The 25597-nt window shown below is 39.5% G+C and overlaps 1 protein-coding gene and 1 long non-coding RNA gene across 4 annotated transcripts; one reads left to right on the top strand and one right to left on the bottom strand.

Moving 5' to 3' along the window:
• LOC141409693 (uncharacterized) lies at nt 1-7025 on the top strand. Its single transcript, XR_012431314.1, has 2 exons — nt 1-986; nt 6582-7025. It is a non-coding gene; the product is annotated as an uncharacterized lncRNA (long non-coding RNA).
• On the bottom strand, nt 5342-17842 carry PSMD6 (proteasome 26S subunit, non-ATPase 6). 3 transcript variants are annotated; one of them, XM_045385921.3, is made up of 8 exons: nt 17623-17842; nt 16664-16869; nt 13657-13802; nt 13179-13398; nt 12958-13066; nt 8184-8352; nt 5703-5780; nt 5342-5552 (listed from the first exon to the last, which is right to left on the bottom strand). In XM_045385921.3, exons 1-8 carry the CDS (start codon nt 17765-17767, stop codon nt 5456-5458), a joined length of 1170 nt encoding a protein of 389 aa, XP_045241856.1. In that variant the 5' UTR covers nt 17768-17842; the 3' UTR covers nt 5342-5455. The 3 variants fall into 3 exon arrangements, with proteins under 3 accessions (XP_045241856.1, XP_045241857.1, XP_045241858.1); XM_045385922.3 differs by having other exon boundaries at nt 17479-17842; XM_045385923.3 differs by having other exon boundaries at nt 17204-17842.
• Nucleotides 17843-25597: the final 7755 nt, after the last annotated feature.

Raw genomic sequence — 25597 nt, forward strand, 5'->3', positions numbered from 1 at the left:
GGGAGAATCACTTGTAATTTAATACTCTGTCAAAAAAACATCTCTGCCACCTATGGCTCCCCAGTAACAATGGAAGACAGAATCAACAGGTGAGAACCTCGGACAAAAATAAGTTACAAAGCCATTGAAATCCAGGTAAGAGCTATTAAGTTTCCAAACTAAGGCTGACCATGAGGATACCTGATACTGATTTCAGAAATCTTTTAAAAGTAGAACCAACAGGCCTTGAGGTCTAATTCTATTCAACATTAAAGGGAAGAGTGAGTCTAAGAAGACTTCAGGTTTTTAGCTTGGCCAAACCAATTGAGCTTTAAGTGAAATGTGTGATATGGCAATAGAGAAGGAAAAAGACATGACGATAGATTTGAGCTGCTGGTGGGAAATTGTGGTTTAGTGCCCAGCTGGCTGTACAGGCTGGATGGACCTTAGGAGGGAGGTTTGAGCTGGAAAATAAAGATGGAGAGTTGTCTTTCACTTTTAGATGATCAATGAGGTCATAAGGGTAGATGAGTTTACCTGGGGAAATTAGGTAGCTATTCGATTTGGCTTATTATGTTAAAATAATACTTCTCTAGTTAAGTACTTAATATGCCCGACACTGTGCCAAGCATTTTATATATATCCTCTCTTTTACGAAGCCCTCATAGGGCAGGTATTTTGATTCCAATCATACTGATGAGGAACTCCTAAGAAGGTATCTTGCTTAAGGTCCCATGACAAATAGGTGGCAGATCCAGGATAATTCAAGCCTGTCAGAACAGTGATTCTTAATTTTTCCCCTCCTTAGGCTCCAGGAATCACGTGAAGTTATGGATCCTGTCTGACCGAGGCACAGGCACACCACATGTTTATATTCTGCCTCCAGGATATCACAAACCTGAAGCCCATCCTCCATGGCCCAGAGAGAAAACCCAGGACAAGACCTTGGAGAAGACTATTTTCATGAAGACAAACGGAGAAGAGCACTAGAGTAAAAAGTCAGAGAGGTAAGGAAAGGCAGAGAAGGGTGAGATTGTGATGGTTACAGGGTTAGAAGTTTAGAGTCGATTCCATTATCATTATCAATGCCATCTACCCATTTAGGTAATGTTTTATTATCCTGCTGTTTAGTCCAGGATAATTGGAACAGCATGTATTGGGTTGGGTGGAAAAGTTAGAACTTGGGCAGGGAGATTGCTAAAGAAGAGTACGAGTGAAGATGTGACTGAGTGATTGATGATGGTCTGAATTGCGTATTCAGGGAAGAGAACTGGAAGCCCACCACGTAGAATCTATGCAGGTGCTCTTAACACACTGGTTTGATTGGAATTACCTTCTTGTTAGATCTTAGGAATCTCCTTCCAGGTAACTTTTTCTATGATTAGACAATTGATTTGTTCAGGGTCACAGAGCAAAGTCCACATTCAATTCCATGTGGCCAATAAAAGTGAGGGGCTACAAGGTGGGATCCAGGGGCCAGAGTTATCAAAGTGATACAGCACTTTTAGGAATAGGACAGGGAATGGAGGAATTGGAATTCCAGTATTATTTTCAAAAGCAGAACTGGCTAGATGTGCTTGTGATTCCTGGGTGGAAACCATGGCAGTGGACAGAAGCAGCATGAAGGAAAAGAGCACTGGAATTCAGGTTGAGGAACTGTGAAGCCAAGGGTGTTGTATAGGTTGTCCATTTCAAATTAGTTAGGGTTGGGAGGAAGACTGAGGCAGCTACTTGGTTCTGGGATGATCTGCATGGAAGAGGGCAGAGTGACTTGGAGATGTGTGATTGAGGACAGTGAGCACAGTGAGTTGATGGTGTTGCTGGGTTGTAAGCAGCTTCAAAGAGATGGTATTTTGAAAGAAGGTGGAAACATAATGGCCAGGAGAACAAGCAAAGGACTAGGAAACAGTGAACTGAGGTGCATATGAATAAACAATCTCTAACCCAGAGGATTTCAAGAAAAGCAGAGTCCTCAAAAACCAAAGGTAGAGTTTCCCCACATTGATATTATACTAATTACACGTATAACAGTACTTTGGAAAAGCACAGGTCTCTGGTCACCTCTAAAAGGCAAGGTTGGTAAAGTTGTCAAGGTGCCACCTGCTGGTAGTCTTAACTAAATGGTCTCTTCAAGGGAAAGGGGATATATAATGGTTGGATTAAAGGCTCATTGAATAGCAAATTGTCCCTCTTGTTTCTTAAACCCAATTTGTACAGGGAAAGTTATGCCACTGTAAGAGATTTTTAAATGAAAAAAAAAAAAGTTACACCCTTTGACCATGTATGTCAGGGTTAAAATGGCCTGGATCAGATTGCTACAAATTCCTGATAGCCTTTATATTCCTTCAGAAACACAAGCATAATGCAAATCTGTGGCTCTATAGCTTTGAAACCAAAACTAGTGATTGTCAGAGCTTTTCATGTTTTCCAGATGGGGATTTTACCTCACTGCCCCATTGCCACTGTGGAGGCACAGGTTTGTTACCAGCAACTACAAGTTTATGTAGCATTGGGAAGGCCAGGGATTATCATAGTTCCCTCCACCCTTTTTCCCCATAATCATGGGGGCAGGTATTTCAACTGTCAACTATTCATCCTCTTAAAAACATTAGGTTAACGGCAGCACCAAGGACTAATTCAGAATATGAAATTACAGAAATGATTTGCTAATGATTAGTAGCCTTTTATCAATTAATGTTTGGTCAGGTTATAAAAGACCAAATGTATTCAGTCACAAAATCCTAAGTGTATTGGAGTATTGCATGCTCAGTGATCAAGTTGTAGGTATCCTTCTAGCTGTCTGGGGCAGGTAAAAGCTGGGTGCTTAACAAAAGTGGTTTTTACACTGTTTCTGTCCTAAGAGACACTGCTATTTAGTAAGTTAAAAATTGACCTAAAGCTATTATTTCTAATACAGGAAATAGATTACTATACTTTGACATAGCTTTAAAATATTTATCTCTTACTGGATAGATTTGCTATAAAATCAAATTTTATTGAGGTAAGAGAAACTGGCATTTTTGCTTTAAAAATAACCACAAAAGATAGTTTATCCTGGTGATGTCATTTCACACTAGGATAATTTTGACTGAAACCAGGGTTAAAAATAAGACTGTTTCCAACTTCAAAAGAAAACATTTACCAACATGAAAAAGAAAACATTTACCAACATGAAAAAGGAACTATGTATAACTGTTTTAGCTCTGTCGCTCTGCAAATATAACTATCATTTCATAATCTTATTTTCATATTGTGAAGTACCCTTCTTGAGTAAAAGCAGAAAAGTAAGACTTTCAAAAAACAAGCTGTATCAATTAAAGCTACTAGAGACAAGATGGTTAAGAATTATTTGGATAGTTTCTCCTAGCTCAAGCTTGTCCAACCCACAGCCCACGACAGCTTTGAATGTGGCCCAACACACGTGTAAATTTTCTTAAAACATTTGAGGTGTTTCTTTTTTGTTTTGAGCTCATCAACTAAGTGTATTTTGTGTGGCACCCAAGACAGTTCTTCCAGTGTGGCCCAGGGAAACCAGAATATTGGACACCCCTGTCCTAGTTGATTAACACAGGAGACTTTTAACCATCAACTTCACATGTACAATATTGGGGATAGTGCAGGGATAACAAACTCAAATGCCAACAGGGGCCAGGCAGACAGGCAGTGTATATGAACAGACTGGGTGGACTGGGGCACACTGGAAAACAAGCTATGCTTGTCGCTTAGCTTATTGGAGCATGAGTCCAGAGTTAGCCTAATCTTTCCTTTTTCCAGAGAAGCTAGATATGTGGTTTTTAAACTATCAACTTTTACGTGGTGACTATAAATTTTTTTCTTGCAAAAAGTATTTAGGGTGTGCCAGTTGCAGCCTGTGGGTGACCAACTGCAACTTTGTAACATTCAGAAGCCACCTTTGCATTCCTGACTAGCTTTGGTTTTCTGTAGAAACCCAAAAAGCTGAGGTTTTTTTCTTCAAGAAATGTTTTCTAGATAAGCATTTTTAGAAATTCATAGGTGGATATTCTCAAATACTTTAGGCATATTCAGCATTTTAAAAGCCTTCCCTCCACCATAGTGCCTACAGGAAACTCCTTTGAAAACAGCGCTCTGGCCACATTGCTTTCCTTGGCATATAACCAACGGCTCTTCTTCCAGCGATGAGAGCCACTGTCTTCACTTTTAAGATAATGCTTCTAATATTTTGCCATTAATTACCTTGTGATAGGGCTTTGATTTCCCAGCCTATTATTCATAGTCTACTGAAGAGTTTTTATCATGAAGAAATGTTGAATTTTATCAAATAATTTTCCATCAAATGAGATCATGTGTTTTTTTCTAATATGTTAACAGGGATCATTCCCATCAGTAAATGCTCTTTAAAACAAAAACACTCAAAACTCTTCTTTCCTTCCCCTGCCTTTTACAGTAAAATGCCATTTGCCATTCTCTTCTGAACTCACCTCTACCAAAACTGCTCATTAAGGTCACTAGTATCTCTGGCATCTTTCACTTAAGCCAAAAAGCTTAGCATCTCCTCTGATAAATTTTCTCCCCCTCATCCTCCTCACCCCATTCTAATCTTTTAGCAAATCCAGCTGCCTCTACAATCCATGCCACCAAATGCCATAGTGAGACTTAAAAGGTAAGCCAAATCTGCACTTAAAATTACCAGTGACTTTCCCTGTCTTTCTTCCCTCCATATGTGCATGGGCTCTCCCTCCTTTTCACTTAAATGTCACCTTACCATAGAAGCCTTCCACAACACCTCACAGAAAAGAGCCTACACCCTGTATCTCTATCTGGTTTTATATTTCTAAATAGTACTTATTCCTATCTGACACACTGAAAAAAAAACTGATAAAACTAATAAAGTAATAACTTGTTTCAAACAGGGGAACAACTTTGTTTTCCTCACTGCTATTACTATGGTCCTACTTTTGGAAAAAAGATTCAATTTGCTAATATTTACATACAAGGTTTTAGAAAACTGAGATCGGCCTTGGTAGATTCTGTAATCCAGGTTATGTCGGCGTCCTAAAATAGGGTAACTTCCTGTCCTATATGGTTACTTGTTTCTGAGGGAAAGCTTATTACACATTTTATTATCTTCTATCTTTTGTATACTAAGTGGGAGACACTGTTTAATTGTAGGCCACTATATAGTATGTACTCTTCTAAAAAATCAGGAAGCTTACAGGTAAGAAATAATGGGCTGTGTCACCATCTGAGGCATTTAGGATCTGAACCCAGCTGCAATCTTAACACTATAAACCAGACTTTAAATAATGAATAATTCAAGTGACAGTATTTTAACATAAGTGGACCCCATTCTACAAGGCATATGTGTTTAAGAAAAAATAAGTGGAAAGAAACAACAATGCATATTTATTTTATACAGGTGACCTGGGCACATAGTGAAGTAAGCTATAAAAATTCCAAATAATTATCTCTAAAGGAAATCCTTTGTTACATGGCTTTACATATTGATTACTCTGGAAAGTTTCTGAACTCTGTTTAGTAGCAGATCTCCTTTCTTGATAGTTTCTTGGTACTGCCAGTTCTTGCTATCAGGTCTATAAATAAATTCAAGAAAAAATGAATTATTTACCAGTCACATTACTCCATGACAATAGTTGACCTACTTTTAACATTTAAGGCACTTAAAATTTAGGAATGCCCCTTATTCTAAGCAATGTAACAAATGATACACAAAATGAGAGTACCTGTTGGTTTCTACTATTTCATTCACTTTATCTATTTTGCAGTGTAGTCTCCCAGCAGCAATAAACCTGGACAGTTCCCTAGAGAAAAAAAATAACAGCATTAGCTTTATAGAAAATTCTTAGAAAAATGCAAACTGCATTACAATACTGTCTTAAAATTGTAACATTTAGCGTCCCTTCAAGCTTGTTATTGCATATGCAGTAGTTGAGGTTGTCTCTGATGTATTGCAGGCTTTAAGTCATCTAGAATAAACATGATCCTAGAAGTTCCTATTCAGATAGAAAGTAGATCAAACAATGAAACCATTCATATGTACTCTGAGAAAAACTGTAGGTTAGGAAAAATTAGGGAATAAAACTGATCAAAGTAATAAAGTAATAAACTGTTTCAAACAAAAGACCTAAAACAAAATTATGGAACACAGCCCATGGGTAAACACATCAACAGCAGTAGTATTTACTAAAACAACGACCCCTTCCCTCTCCAACATATCTTAGTCTAAACAAGTGGGAGGCGAGAAATGATGCAGAATTATTGCTTTGCCCATTTTTAAAAAGGGGATTTCATCTAAAATGTAATTTTTTAAGGGAGAAAAAAAGAAGAATCCATGACAACCCAGATTTGAAATTCTTAGGTATCACAGAAATTTAAAACAAGGGCTTTTTAGGTAACAACAACTAGAGCTCAGTGGTGCAACCCTTGCCTCTTAAGCTTGTCTTAGAACGTGAAGGAAAAAAAACTGAACAATTCAAATACTACCTGAATTCAGCTACTACCTGAAAGGTACCAGCTGCCTTGCATTCACTTGTCATCAAGATGACTTAAGGAATACTGCTGTGTGTGCCCCTAACTAAGGCCTTATCATCTTCACATCACAGTTAAGATACTGAAACATCACAGTTAAGATACTGAAGAGACATAACCTGACCAAGGCCACAGAGTTGGAAAAAGAAGGAAAGCCAAGCCCTTTTTCTCATGCACTGCTCACAACAAGCCACTCCTTCCACTGACTCATGAAAAACACACTCATAAGGCCCAGCCTGCACCCTAATGAACAACCCTCTTGGAGAGTGGTCATCTGACTTCAGTTTCACAGACTAGAATTCAGAAATGGAACAAAATCTTGGGATACCTGCCTTCTATTTTGGTAAGGATCATTTAAAAAATGTGTTGGTGTCTGAAACTTACCTTGAAGTGGTTAAAAAACATAAAATGTATAGATTGTGACAATATGTTAACAGGTACTGTACAATTCTTTAGAATGTTATGGATGTTTGAAATTTAAAAAATAGTAAAAAGAAAATGGTCTTATTTAAAAGAAATGCATCTTCATTTAAAGTTTCCACTGCGGACCACTGAAAACACCATCATCAACATTTAAAAACACCTACATGTGGGAGCCACCGATCTAGATACCATCTGGACATCCCATATTGTGTATGTCTCTTCCCCAACTCTACTCTCACCACCCTCATCCAAGCCACAGTAACATCTCCTCCAAGAGCTACTAAACAGCACAACTGGTCTCTCTGCTACCTTACTCTATATAAGACACTGCACAGGACCATGTAACTTGGGCTCAAAATCTTCCAGTGGCTCCCTATCAAACCTAAATTAAAACTCAAACTCCATTCCATGACCTACAAGGCCCCTACACAAATCACCTAACTCTCCATATATTATCTTCACAATCTCCTACTGCTCCCCCGACGATGCTGGAGCCACACTGACATTTTGTGTTCCTACAACATCCAAGTTTATTCCTGACTCAAATCCTTAGCCTTTTCTATCCCCTTTTCTGCATGCAGAAGGACTCCATATGGCTGACTCTTCTCAATTCAAATCTCAAAGCAAACCTCACCTCCTCAAGCATGCCATATGTAAGGATAGCATTTTCTCATCTCCATAGGTTCATTTCTATGTGAAATTACCTTTTATATTTGCTTCCTTGCCATCTCTTCCCTACTACTACAATGAAAGTCTGTGAAGAGGGAGCTGTAAAACAATACCAAACATACAGTAATGGCTCATTAAGTAGTTGTTCAATCACTGATGCAAGTACTAAAAGTCCCACATTTAACAACCAATTTGACCAGAATTGCAGCAGCAACCTAAAAATTGGAAGGAATTATCAGAGGGGATATGACCAACTGTAAAATACGAGATCTAAGAGTCATTACTATAGCTGCAGTGTGGTCTACAAAGAAGTAACAGAAGACAACTCTGGTAACAACTGGTCTAATGACCTTTAACAAATCACTTAGAGTCACTACAACTCATTTTCCTATCTGTTAATGCAAGGGGCAGATACGAGGAAGGCAGAGGCGACAGGATATATATGTTTTGATAATACTGAGGAAAAAACCTCCCCCCTCCCCGTCAAGGTTGAGGGAACCAATGTAAACAAGTAAACTGTACCAAGTTCACGTATTAAAAGGCAACTTTAAAATTTCAATTAACATGGCATTATTCAGACTTACTGATCAATGAATTCCACACCAACACCAAATGCTTCTGCCATATAGCCAAGGGTTAATGACCTGTATGATTCCAGCAGCTGACTGTATGCATGAATTCTCATTTCTCTTACATAGTATCGATAATGAGGGGCAAAAAGCCAGTCCTTTTTCATTTCCTGTTCCACAACCGCTGCAATGAATAAAATGACAAATTATAAGACTCTCCTTTTCAGATAAAAAGATTAAAAACTAAAGCAACACTAGTTGAGTCCAACAGATAGATGAACAAGTATCAAACTTCTCACTGCCCTGCCACATCATGTCATCAACAATGGCAGCAACAGCAGTGATAAAGAAGGCCAGGTATGTAAACATCATCCTTAAGTAGCAGGTGGCTATTTGATATCACCAGCAGAAAGAGCTCAGCTTCTAAAGGAACCTGTTCACAGATGACAAAGTTCACGTACTAACATTTTAACCATGGAGAACTTCTTATGCCTTAAGTAAAATAAAGTAAAATTCATTTTTTAAACAATTCTAACAGAGAAACAGCAGGTGCAGTGAAAAATGATTTATATAGACCAGAAAAAGGTATAAACCAGACATTTTCAAACAGCAACAAAACTCAGAAGCAAGAAAGCAAAGACTGATGACTCCTATTTCCTGTTTATTTGTTCATGTAAATAGTCTACATAACAAAACACTATGAACAAGGTTTGAAGACAAATGATAAACTAGAAAATTTATTTACAATGATGAGTTAATGGCCTTGATCCAGAAAGAGGTCTTTAGAAGTCAATTAAACAGTAAAATGTATGTAGAGGATTAATGAGCAATCCACACAAATATAAATTATTTTACTGAATAACTCCTGTATATCACTGCTCTAGATAGTTATATAGCAGTGAACCAAAAGACAAGATCCTTGCTGCCACAAAGACTACATTTTCAAAGGGCAGAGACAGATCAACAAATACACAAGATAAATCCTGTGAAGAAAATAAAAGTAACATGATAGAGTGACGAGCAAGTCCTCCACTGGATTGGAGTGGACAGGGAATATCTCTTTGAGGGGTTGGCTAAGCACAGAGCAATGTAAATGATAAAAAAAAAAGTCTGAAGGCAGGAAAAGCATGGTTAAGCCCAGGAACAGAAAGGATGGCAGACTCAGTAATGCAAGTAGGAAGACAACTACAGGGATACAGAAGGTGAGCAAGAAAAGAGACTCTAGAGTACACTTATGTTTGTGGTTTCAACAAGATGGAAATCCCTGGAGAAGGAGAATAGTTGTTTTTAGTGTTGGGGGTCAGGGTGGGATTTAAGCATACACTGGCAGTGTTCAAGTGGATATGCCTATTAAACAGCCAAGTGAGGACACTAAGGAGGCACTAAGGCATGAGTCTGGTGCTCCAGTTTGGGGCTGGAGACACGAATTTGTCAATCACTGCCATCCAAACGTTATCTGATGGCACAAAATGAAGATAAGAGACAAGGGCAATAACTCAGTCTAAGGCAGTCAGTCACTGAGAGGTGTAACAGTGGATGAGGAGGTAGGTCCAGAGAAAACAAGAGCATGTTACTGCAGAACCAAGAGAAAGCTGTGGTGAGAAGCAAAGGATGGTCAACATCAAGGCAGATAAAGATGAACAAGGGAACACATGATTTAGCAACTTGGAGTTCCATGGCCACTAACCATGAGATGGTACGTATTCTCACTAATAAGAGAAATGCATAACACATCAATAAAATTATTTCTGTCCTCTCAGACTGGCAAAGAGTATGGAGAGGGTGGGACAGGCTCTCTCAAATGCTATAGATTGAGAGAAGTATAAATTGTGTAAATATAAACTGGCATATTTCTGGAGGGCAACAGTGGTCAAGACACAATATATTTAACCTTTGGAAAGTTCAATTTCTTAGACTTTTTTCCCAAGGAAATAACAAGTGGGAAGGATGCATTGTTGGAGTGTTCAAAACAGAGTTGCTTATAATAGGGCAAAACTGGAAACAACCTAGTTTTCTGTCAGTAGAGGATAAATTATGGCATAGCCAATACATTGAAATACTAGGAAGTCCTTAAGAAAGGATAACGTGAAGCTCCTAGGAACACTACCTGTTCAATTTGCTGCTATTCTCAATGTTAGTACACAACAGCCACTCAAAAACTAAATGACCAATTATATATATAGTGACATGAAAAGATACATTACTTGTGAAGAGAAAAAAAGGTACTTACAAAACAGCGTATAAAATACATCCACAATACATAAAAGTGTTACATGCCTGTATCTCTGGGTAACAGTACCCCTGAAGGACACACTTGAAAACCTGATTAACAGCAGTTGCCTCTAGAGAAAGGACACTGGTGATCATACATTAGAGAAAGCCTTTTTCTTTATATGATACTGTTTACAACTGTATCATATAAAGTATACATATAGTGTATAGTATATGTGTACATATAGCTTTGGTTTTTAAATGTTTTTCTTTTTTAAAGTGCATATAATAAATGAATAAAAGGTCTAGAAGGATATATAACAAAATATTAAAATCATTGTCTCGGGAAGAATTTTATGTGAGTGAATGTGTGTATGGATTTGGGAGTGAGGTGAGATACAAAACCTTTCACTTTCTCAGTTTATTTTTGATTTCTAAATATAGTCAGGTATTACCTAGAAAAGGACACTACTTCCTTTTCCAATTGAATTATTTTAGAGCACATTAGTACCAAGTACTATCCTGCTGTCAGGTCATTATGAAGATTAAAAAAAAAGCATAAGGTCTGCTCCCAGAAATTCTAGTTAGCAAAGGAGGCAAACTAGGAAATTATCACAAAACAGTGTGCTAAGTTTTAGCAAGTGGGGCATGTGGCCAGTAAGTATATGAAAAGATGCTCAACGAAACTAGTCATTAGAGAAACACAAAATTACAATGAGATATCATTTCACACCCACAATGATACCTATAATCAAAAAGAAAATAGTAAGTACTGGATGTGGGAACACTGGGACCCTCACACACTGCTGATGCGAATGTCAAATGGTGCAGGCACCTGCTTTGGAAAACTGGCAGTTACTCAAAAAGTTTATCAGAGGGTTACCATTAAAGTGCAGCCATTCCACTCCATATGTCCACAGAAAAAGCTGTACACAAATCTTCACTATAGCATTATTGACAGTAGCCAAAAAGTGCAATCAATCCAAAAATCTATGAACTAATGAATGGATAAATAAAATGTAGTATATACGTACAACAGACTATCATTTGGCTATAAAACAAAATGAAGTACTGATACATGCTACAACATGGATGAATGTGAGAGCATTATCAAGTGAAAAGCCAGGAACAAAAAGCCACATATTTTATGATTGCACTTAGATGATATGTCAAGAATAGGCAAATTCGTACAGACATAAAGTAGATCAGTGGTTGCCAGGGGCTGGGGGAAAGGAGGAATAGGGAGTGACTGCCAATGGGTATGGGTTTCCTTTTGGGGTGATCAAGATGTTCTGGAATTATTATTTTCAAAATCTTGCCAACACACTAAAAACTACTGAATTGTACACTTCAGGTAATTTTATGGTATGTGATTTATACTTCAATTTTTTTAAAGGAGGGGGCATAAAATAAGAGCCCCAGGAATGCAGAGAAGTAAGAGATTTGTTCTGACTGAGGGAAGCAGGGAAGGGCTCTATATTTGAGTTGAGTGATGACCAGGAGACCCCAAGCATAAAAAAGGGAAAAGAGCAGTTCTACAATATAACCTTATGTACAAAAGCAACATAACTTTATGTGTATGTATGAGAAGATAAGGCCAAGTGAGTAACTCATCATGCTGGAGAAACCTGTTCCTACATTACCTGAGGTAAGTACTATGAATTCTCACAAAGCAGCCCAATTTATATGCATGGAGAAAGCATCCAAAAACACTGGGCCAAAAGCCACTGCAAAAACATTAACAGTAATCATTTAGAATCCTCCATTCCCACTTTTCACCAATGCTATCTATTAAACCACACACCTTCTGAAATTTGCAGCATGAACAAGAGACTATATCAATGTCAAATTTTAAGTTTTTGGAAAGACCCCTGGGTCAACTTGATGCAAGCTAATTCTTCTATCATCTTAATAGTTTGTGGTCATTATTAGGAAACCAAATAGCCAGGAAAGAATGGGAACAAGAGGGAAAAACAAGCAAATGTGTGTAGGCAGGATCACTATAAACTAGCTTTGAAGGAATACAATTATGTTCAACAGATTATTTTCTTAACCCATAGCCCTTGAGAATGATTTGCAAATCAGCACAAAGATTTAGCTATTTAGCTATTGCATACAGAATAACCTATTGCTGAATTCAAGGTTCAATTAATCTCTAACCCAAATCACATTCAGAATTCCCTCACTTCTTTCTCCATGAAGTTCAATATTTATAGCCATTTGCTAACTTTTGCCTTATACCCCATTACGACGCTAAACCAGGGGTCTGGCAAATATCCTCAGCAAAGGGCCAGAGAGTAAATATTTTTAGGCTTTGCAAGCTACATAGCTCTCTGTCACATCCTCCTTTTTTAAACAACACTTTAAAAATGCAAAATTCATTCTTACCTCCTGGGCCATACAGCAGGCCACAATCTGATGACCCCTTTTCTAAACAAAACTGGGCACATTAGGAATACTGATCAAAGACATGCAGCTATCTACACACTACATTTCTCAGATAGGTAAAAAATCTTCTGAGGTTATTTGCACATAGGATCAGGAGTAAGATAATCAAAAATATCAATTCTATCCTTACCTAATGATTGGAAGAAAACAGAGTAACGGCATTCATAGAGTGAAAACAGATACTGCCGAACTGCTGGAAGACTGTGCAACACTTCAAGAATCTCTGCTCCTTTAATGACCTAGGTATTTTAAAAAACATATATACAAAATTTTAAAATGTACATTTTAATGATTTTGTGTATTGAAACAAAAAAAAGTCTTTAAATTTGAGTATAAAAGTTTGGTCATTACCTTTTCCCTGAGATCTGGTCTTTCTAAGGCAATCATACTGACATAGACAGTATAAGTCACAAACGTTTTATAATCCATGAGTTCATAGGATGTAAATGTTGAAACAGTGTCAAGGAAGAGTTCAGCTGCCTGTTTGAAATCACGAATAGCCACACAATAAAGACCCTGATACACTTTGAGGCGGTTTCTCCTGTCCCAGTCTCCTCCTTCTTCTATTAAGCTATGAAATAAAAACAGTAAGATCATAGTCTGGAAACAGACAAAGCCATGTTTTAAAAAATTTTCTGTTATTTGAAATGAGGAAACAACTTTTAACAACTTGAACCAAAAGGAAATATTTAAAATATTTTACTAAATAAGTACATCAATTATTTGACCAAACTTACTGGCTATAAACAAAACAGGCAGTTTCTTATATCAACTTCTCATTTGTAGCATCATAATTTAGAGAGAATATAATCCCACTGTTAGAAAGTACCTTTTCGCCTTTTCTGTGTTTCGTGTGATGAGATCATTATCCATATAAAATAAGCCAATCCTAAGGAGATAGAATACAATATCCAATCGGTGACCCAGGGCCACAGTTTTGTCATATGTCTTGCGAAAGGCTGTCAGAGCTCCCTCCTGTCAAGAAAGCCAAGGCAATAGGTGAGAAAAGGCTACAAGTTTCCCAAAAAAAGCTATCAGCTGTCTGGGATTTTCTTCAAAAGTTGGGGGAACAGGTAGGAGTAGAGGTACAGCAAGATGGCCATTAACTGGTAATTGTTGAAGCTGGGTGGTAAGTACACAAGGGTTTATTATTCTACTTTCTCTACCTGTATAAAGCATAAAAAATACATAATGCCCAAGCATATACTTAGATTCTGGAAAACAATTTAAGAAAAATATAATATATTCACAATTGTTAAGTATTTTTCTTTGTTCTGTATATTCAATGTTTTCTCTCTTCAATAATCACAATATACTATTTCAAAATAATCATATCTGAAGGGTTTTGGAAATTGTATCTTAGTCGCTATTAGAATATGACTAAATTTGTAAATATGTAATTTTCTCTCAAAGCATTGTGGGATGTTTCCTTTGCTTTAAAGACAAGAATGTGAATAAAATAATTTATTCACACTTGGTAGTTTTCAGTATGTGTCTGCCTGGTTTGTTTTATGTAATTATTAGTTATATTTCATAAATTTATAAGGGACTGGGAAGACAGCAATGGATACACGTAGCACTCAGATCTTGGTTTTTAAATACTATCCCCCACTAAAAGGAACCAGGGATCCTGGGACAAATGGATAATTCTAGGTTTATTGGAGTGAAAATAACAGGTGAACCTGTGACATTTTGTTTTATCAGAAAATAAGACTAATGAGATACGTCAAAAGAACAAAGTGTCTTGAAAGAGCCTCTACTAACAAATTTGCAACAAACTTAGCACCATAAAGAATAAAGACTCTCATCAGTGGTAACAGTGAATAATAAAAGCCCACTAAGTCCATTAAGTATTTAGTAATATTAAATAAAATAAAATATAAAAAAAGAGTAAATAGGAGGGGAAAAGTTCTTTTTGGAAGAATGATATTTAATAAACACAGAGGAAATATAATATTAGAACATTTTACAACTTCCTGATATTGATTCAAGCATGTCCTTGTTGAAATTCTTCAAAACCTGAATCAAAAGTTTGAAGTTTCTCATTCATATGTAATATATTAGTCTTTAAAACCAAACCACAAACACACAGCTTAAAAGTAAATGGAAACCACTAGCTAATTCTAAATTTTTATGTATTTTCCAAATTTTTACAATGACCAAGTCTTAAGTTTACAACCAGAAAAGAGAAAAAAACCTCGTTTTAGATATACATTACAGAACATTTAGGTACTTATTATGTGCTAGGTACCAGCCTAAGCTTTTTCCTATCTTTAATCCGCATTAAGTAGAAACTATAAGTACCCCTATTTTACATATGAGGAAACCGAGGGTTTCATAAATCATAATTACCAAGGTTGAAAATAGAACCCAGGCAATCTGATTCAAGAGCTGACACTATTTTTATTTTTTTATATTGGCACCGTGTCATTCTACATCTAAATACTTCCAGGCAACTAATTTAAAATTAAGAACATTCAAAGCCCTTTTTCTTAACCACTATTACACAGTTACTCAAATTTCAAAGATCCAGTAATGGTGGGTACCCCTCTGGTGCCCTGATGGTGGAGTAAGCTGGCTGTTATATAGAACAACAGGCCACACATATTTTTTAAAAAAAAAAAAAGTTCATTATCCCAACAATTGTTTCATATACTATACCCTAGAGAAACACTAGCATATATACACAGAGACATACATAAGCATGTTTTTACAGCAGCAGTTTGCTACAGCAAAAACAGATGAAAATAACACACATGTCCAACAACAGCTGAACAGGCAAATAAACTATGCCAGAGCTAGCTCTACTGTGGAACATTTGGCAGCAGTTAACCAGGATGAGCCAGATTTATGTATGCTGGCATGGAAAGACCTCTTAAATATGGAAAGACCTCTTAAATATAATGCTGAATTAAAGGGGCAAACAGGACCGTACACTAGTACACTATGATCCCATGTACAAAAAAAAAAAAAAGACAAAAATTTCTGCAGGTATTAATTTTTTTTTTCTTTTATTGAGCATTTATATTTTTATATATAAAATTTTACATAAAAAAGATTTTATGGCCGAGTGCAGTGGCTCACGCCTATAATCCCAGCACTTTCGGAGACCAAGGCAGGTGCATCACCTGAGGTCAGGGGTTCAGGAGTTCGAGACTAGCCTGGCCAACATGGTGAAACCGGGTCTCTACTAATAATACAAAAAAATTAGCTGGGTGCGGTGGCGCACGCCTCCCTCGGCCTCAGCTACTCGGGAGGCTGAGGGAGGAGAATCGATTGAACCCAGGAGGTGGAGGTTGCAGTGAGCCAAAATCACTCCATTGCACTACAGCCTGGGCGGCAAGAGTGAAACTCCGTCTCAAAAAATATATATATTAAAAAGTTTATATAAATGCACAATAAGGTACAGAGTAAAGAAAGATCAACAGAACTTCAGCATTTACTATACTGTTTCTTAGTTTCTGCTAAGGAAAGTATTACTCGTGTAAAGTACTAAAGACACCAGACCAGTGCTTCCCAACCAAGTGAGAAAACTGCTGAAAATGATCCCAATTTTGTAAAAGCAGTAAATAAAATTCTCTAGATCTACACTTACGTTTTTATTGGCATGGGGTGAAATGGGGAAGAATACAGCCCTAGCTGCTGTTTAGGGAAATGACAAGGCATTTCATGGAGACTTTTTCATCTTTACATTGATTCACTAGTATAAGCAAGCATGATTACCTTTATACTTTTTCTAAAACGAAGTTAATTTTTTTAATGAGAAACGATTATCTGGAATAGTCCCCAATTTTAGCCCACACTAACTACAGAGAGGGGAAACCATCTCCACTCACTTTGTCACCTATCCGGCAGAGGTACTCGGCCTTTGCCATCATTGCATCGCGAATTTCGCTCTCTCCTAGATTCTTCTCTGCATCTTCCAGCTCCTCATCCAAACGCTTCAACTCGTCTTCATTTGCCTTCTTCATTTTATTGAGTAGGTCCACGTCTATCTGCCAGTCGAGGGATCTGCACAAGGCTTCATAGTAAGGAGCCATGTCTGACATGCAAAAAGAGGGATGTGTGAGTGGGGACACTTGTGCTCTCAAGTCAAAGTCGGCCCAAGTCTTTCATCCCCCGACCCCCAATAAGTCATCCACCAGTCTCTTCCCCACTAACAGGAAGGCATGGGATGGCGCTTAATAATCGACTTGGCAAAACATGAAACGTATGCTGGTGGGAGGTTTGCGTGAGGGCCAATCCTGGCACTGCCAACCTCTACTAGGGCTGGAGGGAGGGCAATCCTCGGTTTGCTCTTGCCGGATTCTGTTCCAAGTCTTCAAACAGGGAAAGACTTTTTATACACACATACACACATATGTTCAAACACTCACATTCACTATAGAAGGGCCAAAAAGAACCGAACCCAAATTTCCTTCCACAGGCAAGCTGAACTCTCCTGCTGGAATACCCCGCGCCCGGGAGCAGTCCCGAATGACAGTAAGTCACGGGGCCTTTACTCTGTGCCTAGCACAGGGATAAATATTAATGCCTCACGACTCTCCTCCAAGCTGCCCTTACAGGGGAAGGCCGCACAGAGATGCCAACCGCTCCAAGATAAGGCGAGGTCCCCCAGGGTATCCCCAAACCAAAGCAAAACCCTAAGGACCGGAGAAGCCAGGCCTGGTCTCGGAGACCCCGTCAGAGGGACGCCCCGGGGTCTGGAGCTCCATCAAAAAAAGTCCCCGCAGGCTCCGGAACGCGGGGACGGCCCAGGCCTAGGCCGCTGACTCGGCGCTCGTGCGGGCCTCACTGTTATCGCGGACGGCCGCCATCAGCTCGTCGCGCACGGCAGCGTCTCCGCGGTGCTCGGGCAGGCTGAGCAGGAAGCGCAGCTGCGCGATGCGCAAGTCGGGGTTCTTGGGCAGACCCTCCTCCTCCAGGTTCTCCAGCGGCATCGCGGCGATGGGAACAGCGGCTGACAGGAGACAACTCGGTTCCGACCGGCTACGGCAGCGGAAGCGGGAGGAGTCGGCGAATACGCCCGGCCGCCTCCGGCCCGACTTCCGGCTCCGTCTCCGCCGGCAGCGTCCTCTGCTGGACACCTCCGGGAACGCCTCGCCCGGCCTGGGCGCCTGCGCCCCAGAGTGGTCACCGCGGGCTTTTCCACACTCAAGGCCCCGGCGGAGTCGCAGAGTGGGTGCGGCCCAACTCAAAAGCCCAATTTCTTGAATCTCTTTCTCACTCCCTTTTTAGCTATTTTACTTTCTGTTTGTAACTGATGGGACCTTAAAATTTTTTGAAAAATGAAAATGTAATAACAGCATCAATAAAAAATCACCATAGTTTGTCGAGTCGTTACTCTTACGCATCTCATTAAAATCATCTTCATGCTGCGAGGTAGTACTATTAGCCTATTTAGTAGGTAAGACAACTGAGGCACAAAGAGGTTAGGGAAACTGATCAACCAAGGTCATGTAACAGCCGTGTTGCAAGGCCTAAATGAAAACCCCTATCTAGAACTCTAAAATCCACATTCTTTCTGCAGTTTTTAGAAGAAAAAAACTGCACCCAGGATTCTGCGTCATAGTACAACAGCATGGTCGTTTTGTTTACATATAAATCAAATCATTACATGCCTGCATTTTCAGCCTCCTTTTGTTTATATTGCTGTAGATCTTCAGAGTTGGTCATGGTTACATTAAATTCCGTTTTGTTTTGTTTTTTTGAAACGGAGTCTTGCTCTGTCACCCAGTGCAGTGGCACAATCTTGGCTCACTGCAACCTCTGCCTCCTAGCTTCAATCGAGGTGCTGCCTGCCAGCACCACCACGCCTGGCTAATTTTTGTATTTTTAATAGAGACAAGGTTTCACCATGTTGGCCAGGCTGGTCTTGACCTTCTGACCTTAAATGATCCGCCCGCCTCAGCCTCCCAAAGTGCTGGGATTACAGGTGTGAGCCACCCTGCCTGGCCTAAATTCCATCTAATGGATTTACCGTAATTTACTTTCACTCTTCCCTCTCTTAGAGGTATCTTTAAGGTTGACCAGAGTTTTTACTTACGTAATATAAAAACTTAGATGAAGACTTTGGATGTCTAGATCACTTCATGTTTTGCATCTTTTTCCTTAACATAAATTCCCAAGAAGGAATAATGGACTAAGGAAAGAAGGATTTTGTGACTTGGGGATATTTAATGTTAAATGGTTTTCCAAAAGAGCTGAACCAGTTTACATAGCCGCCGAAACAGGTGAGACTGCCACATCTCAAAGGCAGCAGGCATCATCACATGATTTAAATGTATTATTTGTTTCTATAAAAATGAAACAAGCATTTTGAAGACAACTCAAATGATAGAGAATATATGAAGAGTAAAAAAATTTACTATTAAATAGCTCTCCACCACTGCTAAACTTTTGGTGAAAAACTTTCTAAACATCTTTCATTTAGTCATTCAACAAACATGGTTGCATGGTTACAAAGTACCAGGCACTGTCTTAGGCCTCAAGGACTCAGCAGTGAAGAGCACAAAGCCCTGTCTTTGGAACTTACATTCTAGAGAAGCATAGCTTCTTTAAAACTCACCTGAGTATATTAACATGATAATTCTATACTCGCACATTTTATTTTATTTATTTATTTATTTTTAGACGGAGTCTCCCTCTGTCACCCAGGCTGGAGTGCAGTGGTGTGATCTTGGCTCACTGCAACCTCTGCCTCCTGGGTTCAAGCAATTCTCCTGCCTCAACCTCCCAAGTAGCTGGGACTACAGGCCCCCGCCACCACACCCAGCCAATTTTTACATGTTTAGTAGAGACGGGGTTTCACCATATTGGCCAGGCTGGTCTTGAGCTCCTGACTTTGTGATCTGGCCGCCTCAGCTTCCCAAAGTGCTGGGATTACAGGCGTGAGCCACCGCGCCCAGCCTATACTCGCACATTTTAAACTGTGTTTTGTTCATTCTACCATGTATTGTGGATATCTTGGATGACAATGGATTGACCATATAGGATTCCATTATATTTATTTGTTTGTTTGTTTGTTATTTTTGAGACAGATCTCACTCTATTACCCAGGCTGGAGTGCAGTGGGGTGATCTTGGCTCACTGCAACCTCCACCTCCCGGGTTCAAGCGATTCTCCTGCGTTGGCCTCCTTAGTAGCTGGGATTACAGGCATGTGCCACCAAGCCTGGCTAATTTTTGTATTTTTAGTAGAGATGGGGTTTCACCATGTTGGCCAGGCTAGTCTCAAACTCCTGACCTCAGGAGATCTGCCTGCCTCAGCCTCCCAAAATGCTGAGATTACAGTGTGAGCCACCACACCCAGTCCATTGTATTTATATACCAACTTTTTCCTCATGAATCCTTAACTGCTAACTGATTTGGGTTATTTTTGTTTTTTTCACTCTTATTAACATTACAGTGTCAGTTATCTGTGTGCATATATATTTTCACACTTACATAGTTATTTCTCAATCTAAATCTCTAGACGTGCAATTGCTGAATAAGAGGGCATTAATATTTTCTATTTTGATATATTCTGTAAGGATTTTATGAATTATTTTCCACAAATGATAAATCAATTTACATTCCCACTAATAGTGAACAGAGAGCCTGCAGGGGAGAAAAAGTAGTATCTTTTCCTCACCTATTGCAAGGTTCATGGCTGAGGCACCTATAATAAAAGACAGAATAACAGGGCGAGGAGAGGTGTCTCACACCTGTAATCCCAGCATTTTAGGAGGCTGAGGCAGGCAGAAGACCAGGTCAGGAATTTGAGACCAGCCTGGCCAGCATGGTGAAACCCCATTAGCCAGGCATGGTGGCGCACACCTGTAATCCCAGTTACTTAGGAGGCTGAGGCAGGAGAATTGCTTGAACCCAGCAGGAGGAGGTTGCAGTGAGCTGAGACTGCACCACTGCACTCCAGCCTGGGTGCAAGTGCAGCAAGACTTTGTCTCAAAAAAACAAATAAATAAAAATAAAATAACAGGAGAAAAGCACACAAATATATTTAATATAAATTTTAGGTGACATGAGAGCCTTTGGAAATGAAGACCCAAAGAAATGAAGACATCTGTATATTTGTAAGGTAAGTTTGATGAAGAGTGGACAGTTGTGTAGAAGTATGATTGGTCAAAGGGGGTGTGATGTGATGGTAATAAATTAGGGGGACTTAGTAAGGTCTGTTTGTTCGGATTCTTCTCTGTGTCCCTGTATCTTCATAAATAAGGGTATTTCTTTCCTTTGGGCATAGGGATAATATCTTTGGAATGAGAGTCTTACGACCTACCTTATAGGAAGTTCAGGGGATTCTTTTATAACTGGCTTCAAGCGAGAAGGGCCCAGAGAAGGTGAGAGTGACCTTCCTGCTTCTACCACTTCCTCAAAGCACAAGGTGTGATATTTTGAGGTTGCGTGTCCTGAACCCCATCAGATCTGTCTCCCAGTGTACTTTCATCGACCATTTTAAGCTTTGCTAACAGTTGCTTTTCCTTTGCATTCCTTTTATGATTAGTGAGGTTAATTTTTTTTTTCACATTTTACTGACCAGATATATTTCCTATTTTATGAAATTCTCGTTTGGCTTTGTCAATTCTCTATGTAATCTTCCCTCACTGACTAGTAAGCAATCTTCATATTTTAAGGAAATTAACTTTGTTAAGTATCACAGCTTCCCCCTCATTTATTTTTCTACATTTTTAGGGGTTTTTCTTCAAGATAAAAGCTTACAATGTTTAAATAGTTAAATGTATCAGCCTGTTAATATTTGTGACAAGAGTTGGATATATGATCCAAAACTCAGGTTGAAGTTTAGGGGGAAACCTGTAAAAGTAGTCTCGTAGTTTAAAGTGTATGTGACTGGTATGTTCTGGTTTCCAGTTCGTCCTAGTATAGATGCATCATCAAATTAAGGTTGCAATTGCCAGAAGATCTCAATTGCAGGGGATTCTGTGACTCATCATTATTCCAGGTGCAAATGAGCTTCAAGGCGCACAATGCCCTGCTGTCGGTCCCTCCACTCAGCACAGAGGAGACAAATTCCCCGTCAGATCTCTCTTCTTCTTCTCTTTTTACTATCGTAACCATTAATTGCTGAGGCATCAATCGAACCCTGAACTGTTGCTGTGATTTGATTGCCCAGCTGATCAAAGCAGCTCTTTGCCCCATATTGACAACTCATTATTGAACAGTAAATTGCCCATTCCATCAATCTCTTTGTAGCCATTAACTCAATTTGACTGGATTAACTAGTTTTACAAAGACCCTTCTTATAGCTTGAAATCTGAGGTTTTTGTAATCTCAGGGAGGAAAAACAAATATGTATCTTCTTGGTAGATATATATCCTGCCCCATGGAAATTAAAATGTTTAATGGAAACAGGCTATCGTGAGCTAAGGACATAGTTTTCTTTTTTGCTCTGGTTCTAGGGTTTATTTTAAAAATCACTTTTTCCTCATTTTTTAAAATCTGTGTTACAAGCCCTTTGCTATTAGAACCTGGTTTTATTTTGAGATCTCACCAAGCAGGGCCCTCCTCCTTTTCAGCCTTTGTACTTTTCCTTTATGTGAGATTATATGGCTCTGAAAAGGCTGCTCTGATTTAGGGCACTGGATTCCTTCATTGTGAGCAGAGCGTCGTCAGCCCTCTGTACAAGCCCCACGGGCTGTTGATTGTGATGACTACCATGCCCACTGCATAAAAAAATGTTCCTCTGAGTGTATAATTAACTTTATCTGCTTTGCTCACTTTTAATTACATGCACTTTCAGCTTTTTCATTGAATTTCAAATACTTTATGTGCCCGGCCCTGATGATAGCTTCCCTGTATATGTCCAAGATGGGTTTGTGCAGGCAGAGTTATCTCTGCTCCTGCCAGCATCCTTCCCGTTAGGCAGTTATTGATCACACCACACTGGATGGAAACTCTCCATAGAGCATCTGCTTGGAACGCACAGAAATTTCAGGGTGATTGTAGCATAATGATCAATTGATGTAGCACGCTCATTTCTTCCTCACTAAATTACTCCTTTCCAAAAGAGTATTTTGAAGGAAAAAGAGTGCTTACGAACACTGTTGTTTCTGGAGCAGTCTGGGTAATTGCTGTAAGCAGTATCAGTTTTCTTTTTCCATGATGAGAAGACAGTTGCACAAGGCAGGGAGAGTGAAATGTGTCCCCCAGGATGACACACTTCATGCAACCCCACCATCAGCGTAGACCTCTTACTACGTGCTGGGGGTACCAGACAGAGCAGTGGTCACAAAATTTATGGGGTTCACATTCTGGCGGGGAAAGGGTAGAAAAAGACAGAGAAGCAATACACCATTAACTAAATTATTCAGTTAGTGGCAAAATTAGTGAAGACATGAACGCATGAATGGAATAGGAAAGGTTTTTTTTGTTTTTTTATGAGGTGGTATTTGAGATTAGATGAAAATGATGGGCTTGGGTTAGGGTCATTTTTAAAGACAGTTACTTTGTGCCAATTTCCTTAGTTCGTTTAATAATTACCCCACTTTGTGTATAAAATAAGTGGTGATGAAGAGGTTTTTCTAGCTCGTTTTCCTCTTTGTGTTTTGAAAATCAGCACACAGTCATCTGCAGGGTGCTAAGGATACAATGATCCTGGGAACATGATGTGAAAAATCAGGAACTTGCAGCTGAACCAGGGCAGCCATTGAGAAGCGGCCATCCTCCCATTTCTGGTAAATTGCCTAAAATGTACATATCAATCATGTTAACCTGTCATACCTCTAGTTCCACCCACAGTCCATCTGTAGGGCTCGTCTTGGGTAGACACATGACACCCAGGGAAGCAGTTTGAACTGCAAGTAACCATCAACCTGAAGCCTACGAAGGGTCCTGGCATGAGAAGTGTTGTTCCAAAAGGAAGATCGGGGACACTCAAACTTTTACTTTTCAGAATTTGAATTAGAAACTGTGGCTAGAATCACGTTAGTAGTGGGTGTAGACACCATAGGGTCGTGAAATAGAGGGGAGGATGTTGGAGGAGAGCAGCCCGGGATATGTCAGAGATGGAATAGCAGGCTGAAATCATGGGCAAGGAGGGGCAGGAGAAACAGAGGTACGCCTTACTGAGCAAAGGAGCCCAGAGGGGATCTGAGGAGAAGCAGACAGACAGAAAAGAACCTAGCCACAGAAAAAGATGGCAAACCCAGGTGGATCATCATCAGCCTATGTGGCAAAAGAACTTAAGTCAACCTTACGTGCAAATCCAGCAGCGAAACCATCTTTACAACACCAATCCATGCTCCTATTCCTGCTCTTCCCAATGCTTTCAGTTTATACCTCTTGCCTTCGCTGACCACCCTATTTTCTTGAGTACTAATATTCCAGTATTTTTAAGCACTTGTTAAATTATACTCACAATAAATACTAGTCACTTACAGTCTCATAGGGGGTCTCTGCTCCTAAGAAGAACAATTTTCTGCAATTTAACAACAGTACCCATGCATTCACCCTTTGACACAGCAATCCTGCTTCTGGTAACTTATCCTGAAGCTTCACCTCCAAAAATTCAAAAATACACATGCACAAAGTTATTCATTGCAGCATTGTTTAAAATTGTAAAATATTGGAAGCAATGTAAATGCCCAAATATAGGAAAATGTTTGTATAGACGATGGTACTTAACACACGATGGGGTATTATGCAGCTGCTAAAAAAAAAAAGAAAGAAAGAAAGAAAGAAAATCTTTATGAGCTGATATGGAGCAATTTCCAGAAATCAAACGCAATTATTTAACAACAAAAAATGATAAAAAGGACTAGAGGAGAGACACTATAAAAAGCATAAATTCAAAAGTAACCACTGGAATATGGAATATCGAAAGAAAAAAAAAAAGAAGAGTGAGTCTCTGATTTGTGTAAGCAAACAAGTGAAACTACGACACAGCCACAGAGCGCTATGGTAACACATGCAGCGAGTACATTGCAATTTCTCAAGATAAACTTGAAGAAACCACCCTTCACGCATTGAAACAGCGCTGTCTCAACCACCCGCTGATGCAGCAAAGCATAGGAACAAGAAAGTGAACATTGGGAAAGAATGAACTAGTAAACATTTCAGCAAGAGGTGTGGTCTAATCATGGGACGAATCAGAACCGTATTGGACTTCCTATCACTCGTCTGTACTACTTAGTACTGTTTTTATTTTAACTAATTAATTAATACCTTTTTGGAGATAGGGTTTTGCTCTGTTGCCCAGGCTGGAGTGCAGCGGGGCAATCTCAGCTCACTGCAGCCTCGACCTCTTGGGATCAAATGATTCTTCCACGTCAGCTCCCTAGTAACTGGGATTACGGGGTTTGCCACCATACCTGGCTTTTTTGGGTACTTTTTGTAAAGACGAGGTCTCGCTATATTGCCTAGGCCAGTCTGGAACTCCCAGGCTCAAGCAACCCACCTGCCTCTGCCCCACAAAGTTCTGGGATTATAGGTGTGAGCCACTGCGCCTGGCCTGTTTTTATTTTGAATTTTTTTGTTTGTTTGTTTTTTGCAAGGCGCACAGGAGGTTGGTGGGCGGGTGAGCTGGAGGGTTTCGGGTTACAGAGGTTTGGAATCCATTCGTCTTCTCGCACTGCGATTTTTGCTTATTCACAGCCCCTTTCCTCGGAAAAGCCCAAGAGAAGTGTTTCAAGTGGTGACCAGCAGAGGGCAGCAGTATCCACCGCTTCCCGCAGAGCACGACGTGCTGGTGTAGATTGTCTTCCCGGCCCACCAGGCTTCGGGAATTCTAGGCCAGGTGGGTGCGGCGACATGCAG

Source organism: Macaca fascicularis, chromosome 2, assembly GCF_037993035.2.
Source record: "Macaca fascicularis isolate 582-1 chromosome 2, T2T-MFA8v1.1".
NCBI lineage: Eukaryota > Metazoa > Chordata > Mammalia > Primates > Cercopithecidae > Macaca > Macaca fascicularis.

Bases quoted from the DNA above. Each gene is read 5' to 3' on its own strand.
- PSMD6 (XM_045385921.3), bottom strand. From the start codon at position 17,767: ATGCCGCTGGAGAACCTGGAGGAGGAGGGTCTGCCCAAGAACCCCGAC. The intron at 13,803-16,663 runs GTGAGTGGAGAT...CTTTCTTGACAG, and splicing joins TCTGCCGGATAGGTGACAAA to GAGGGAGCTCTGACAGCCTT. The intron at 8,353-12,957 runs GTAAGGATAGAA...TATTCATTGCAG, and splicing joins TGTTTTCTTCCAATCATTAG to CGGTTGTGGAACAGGAAATG.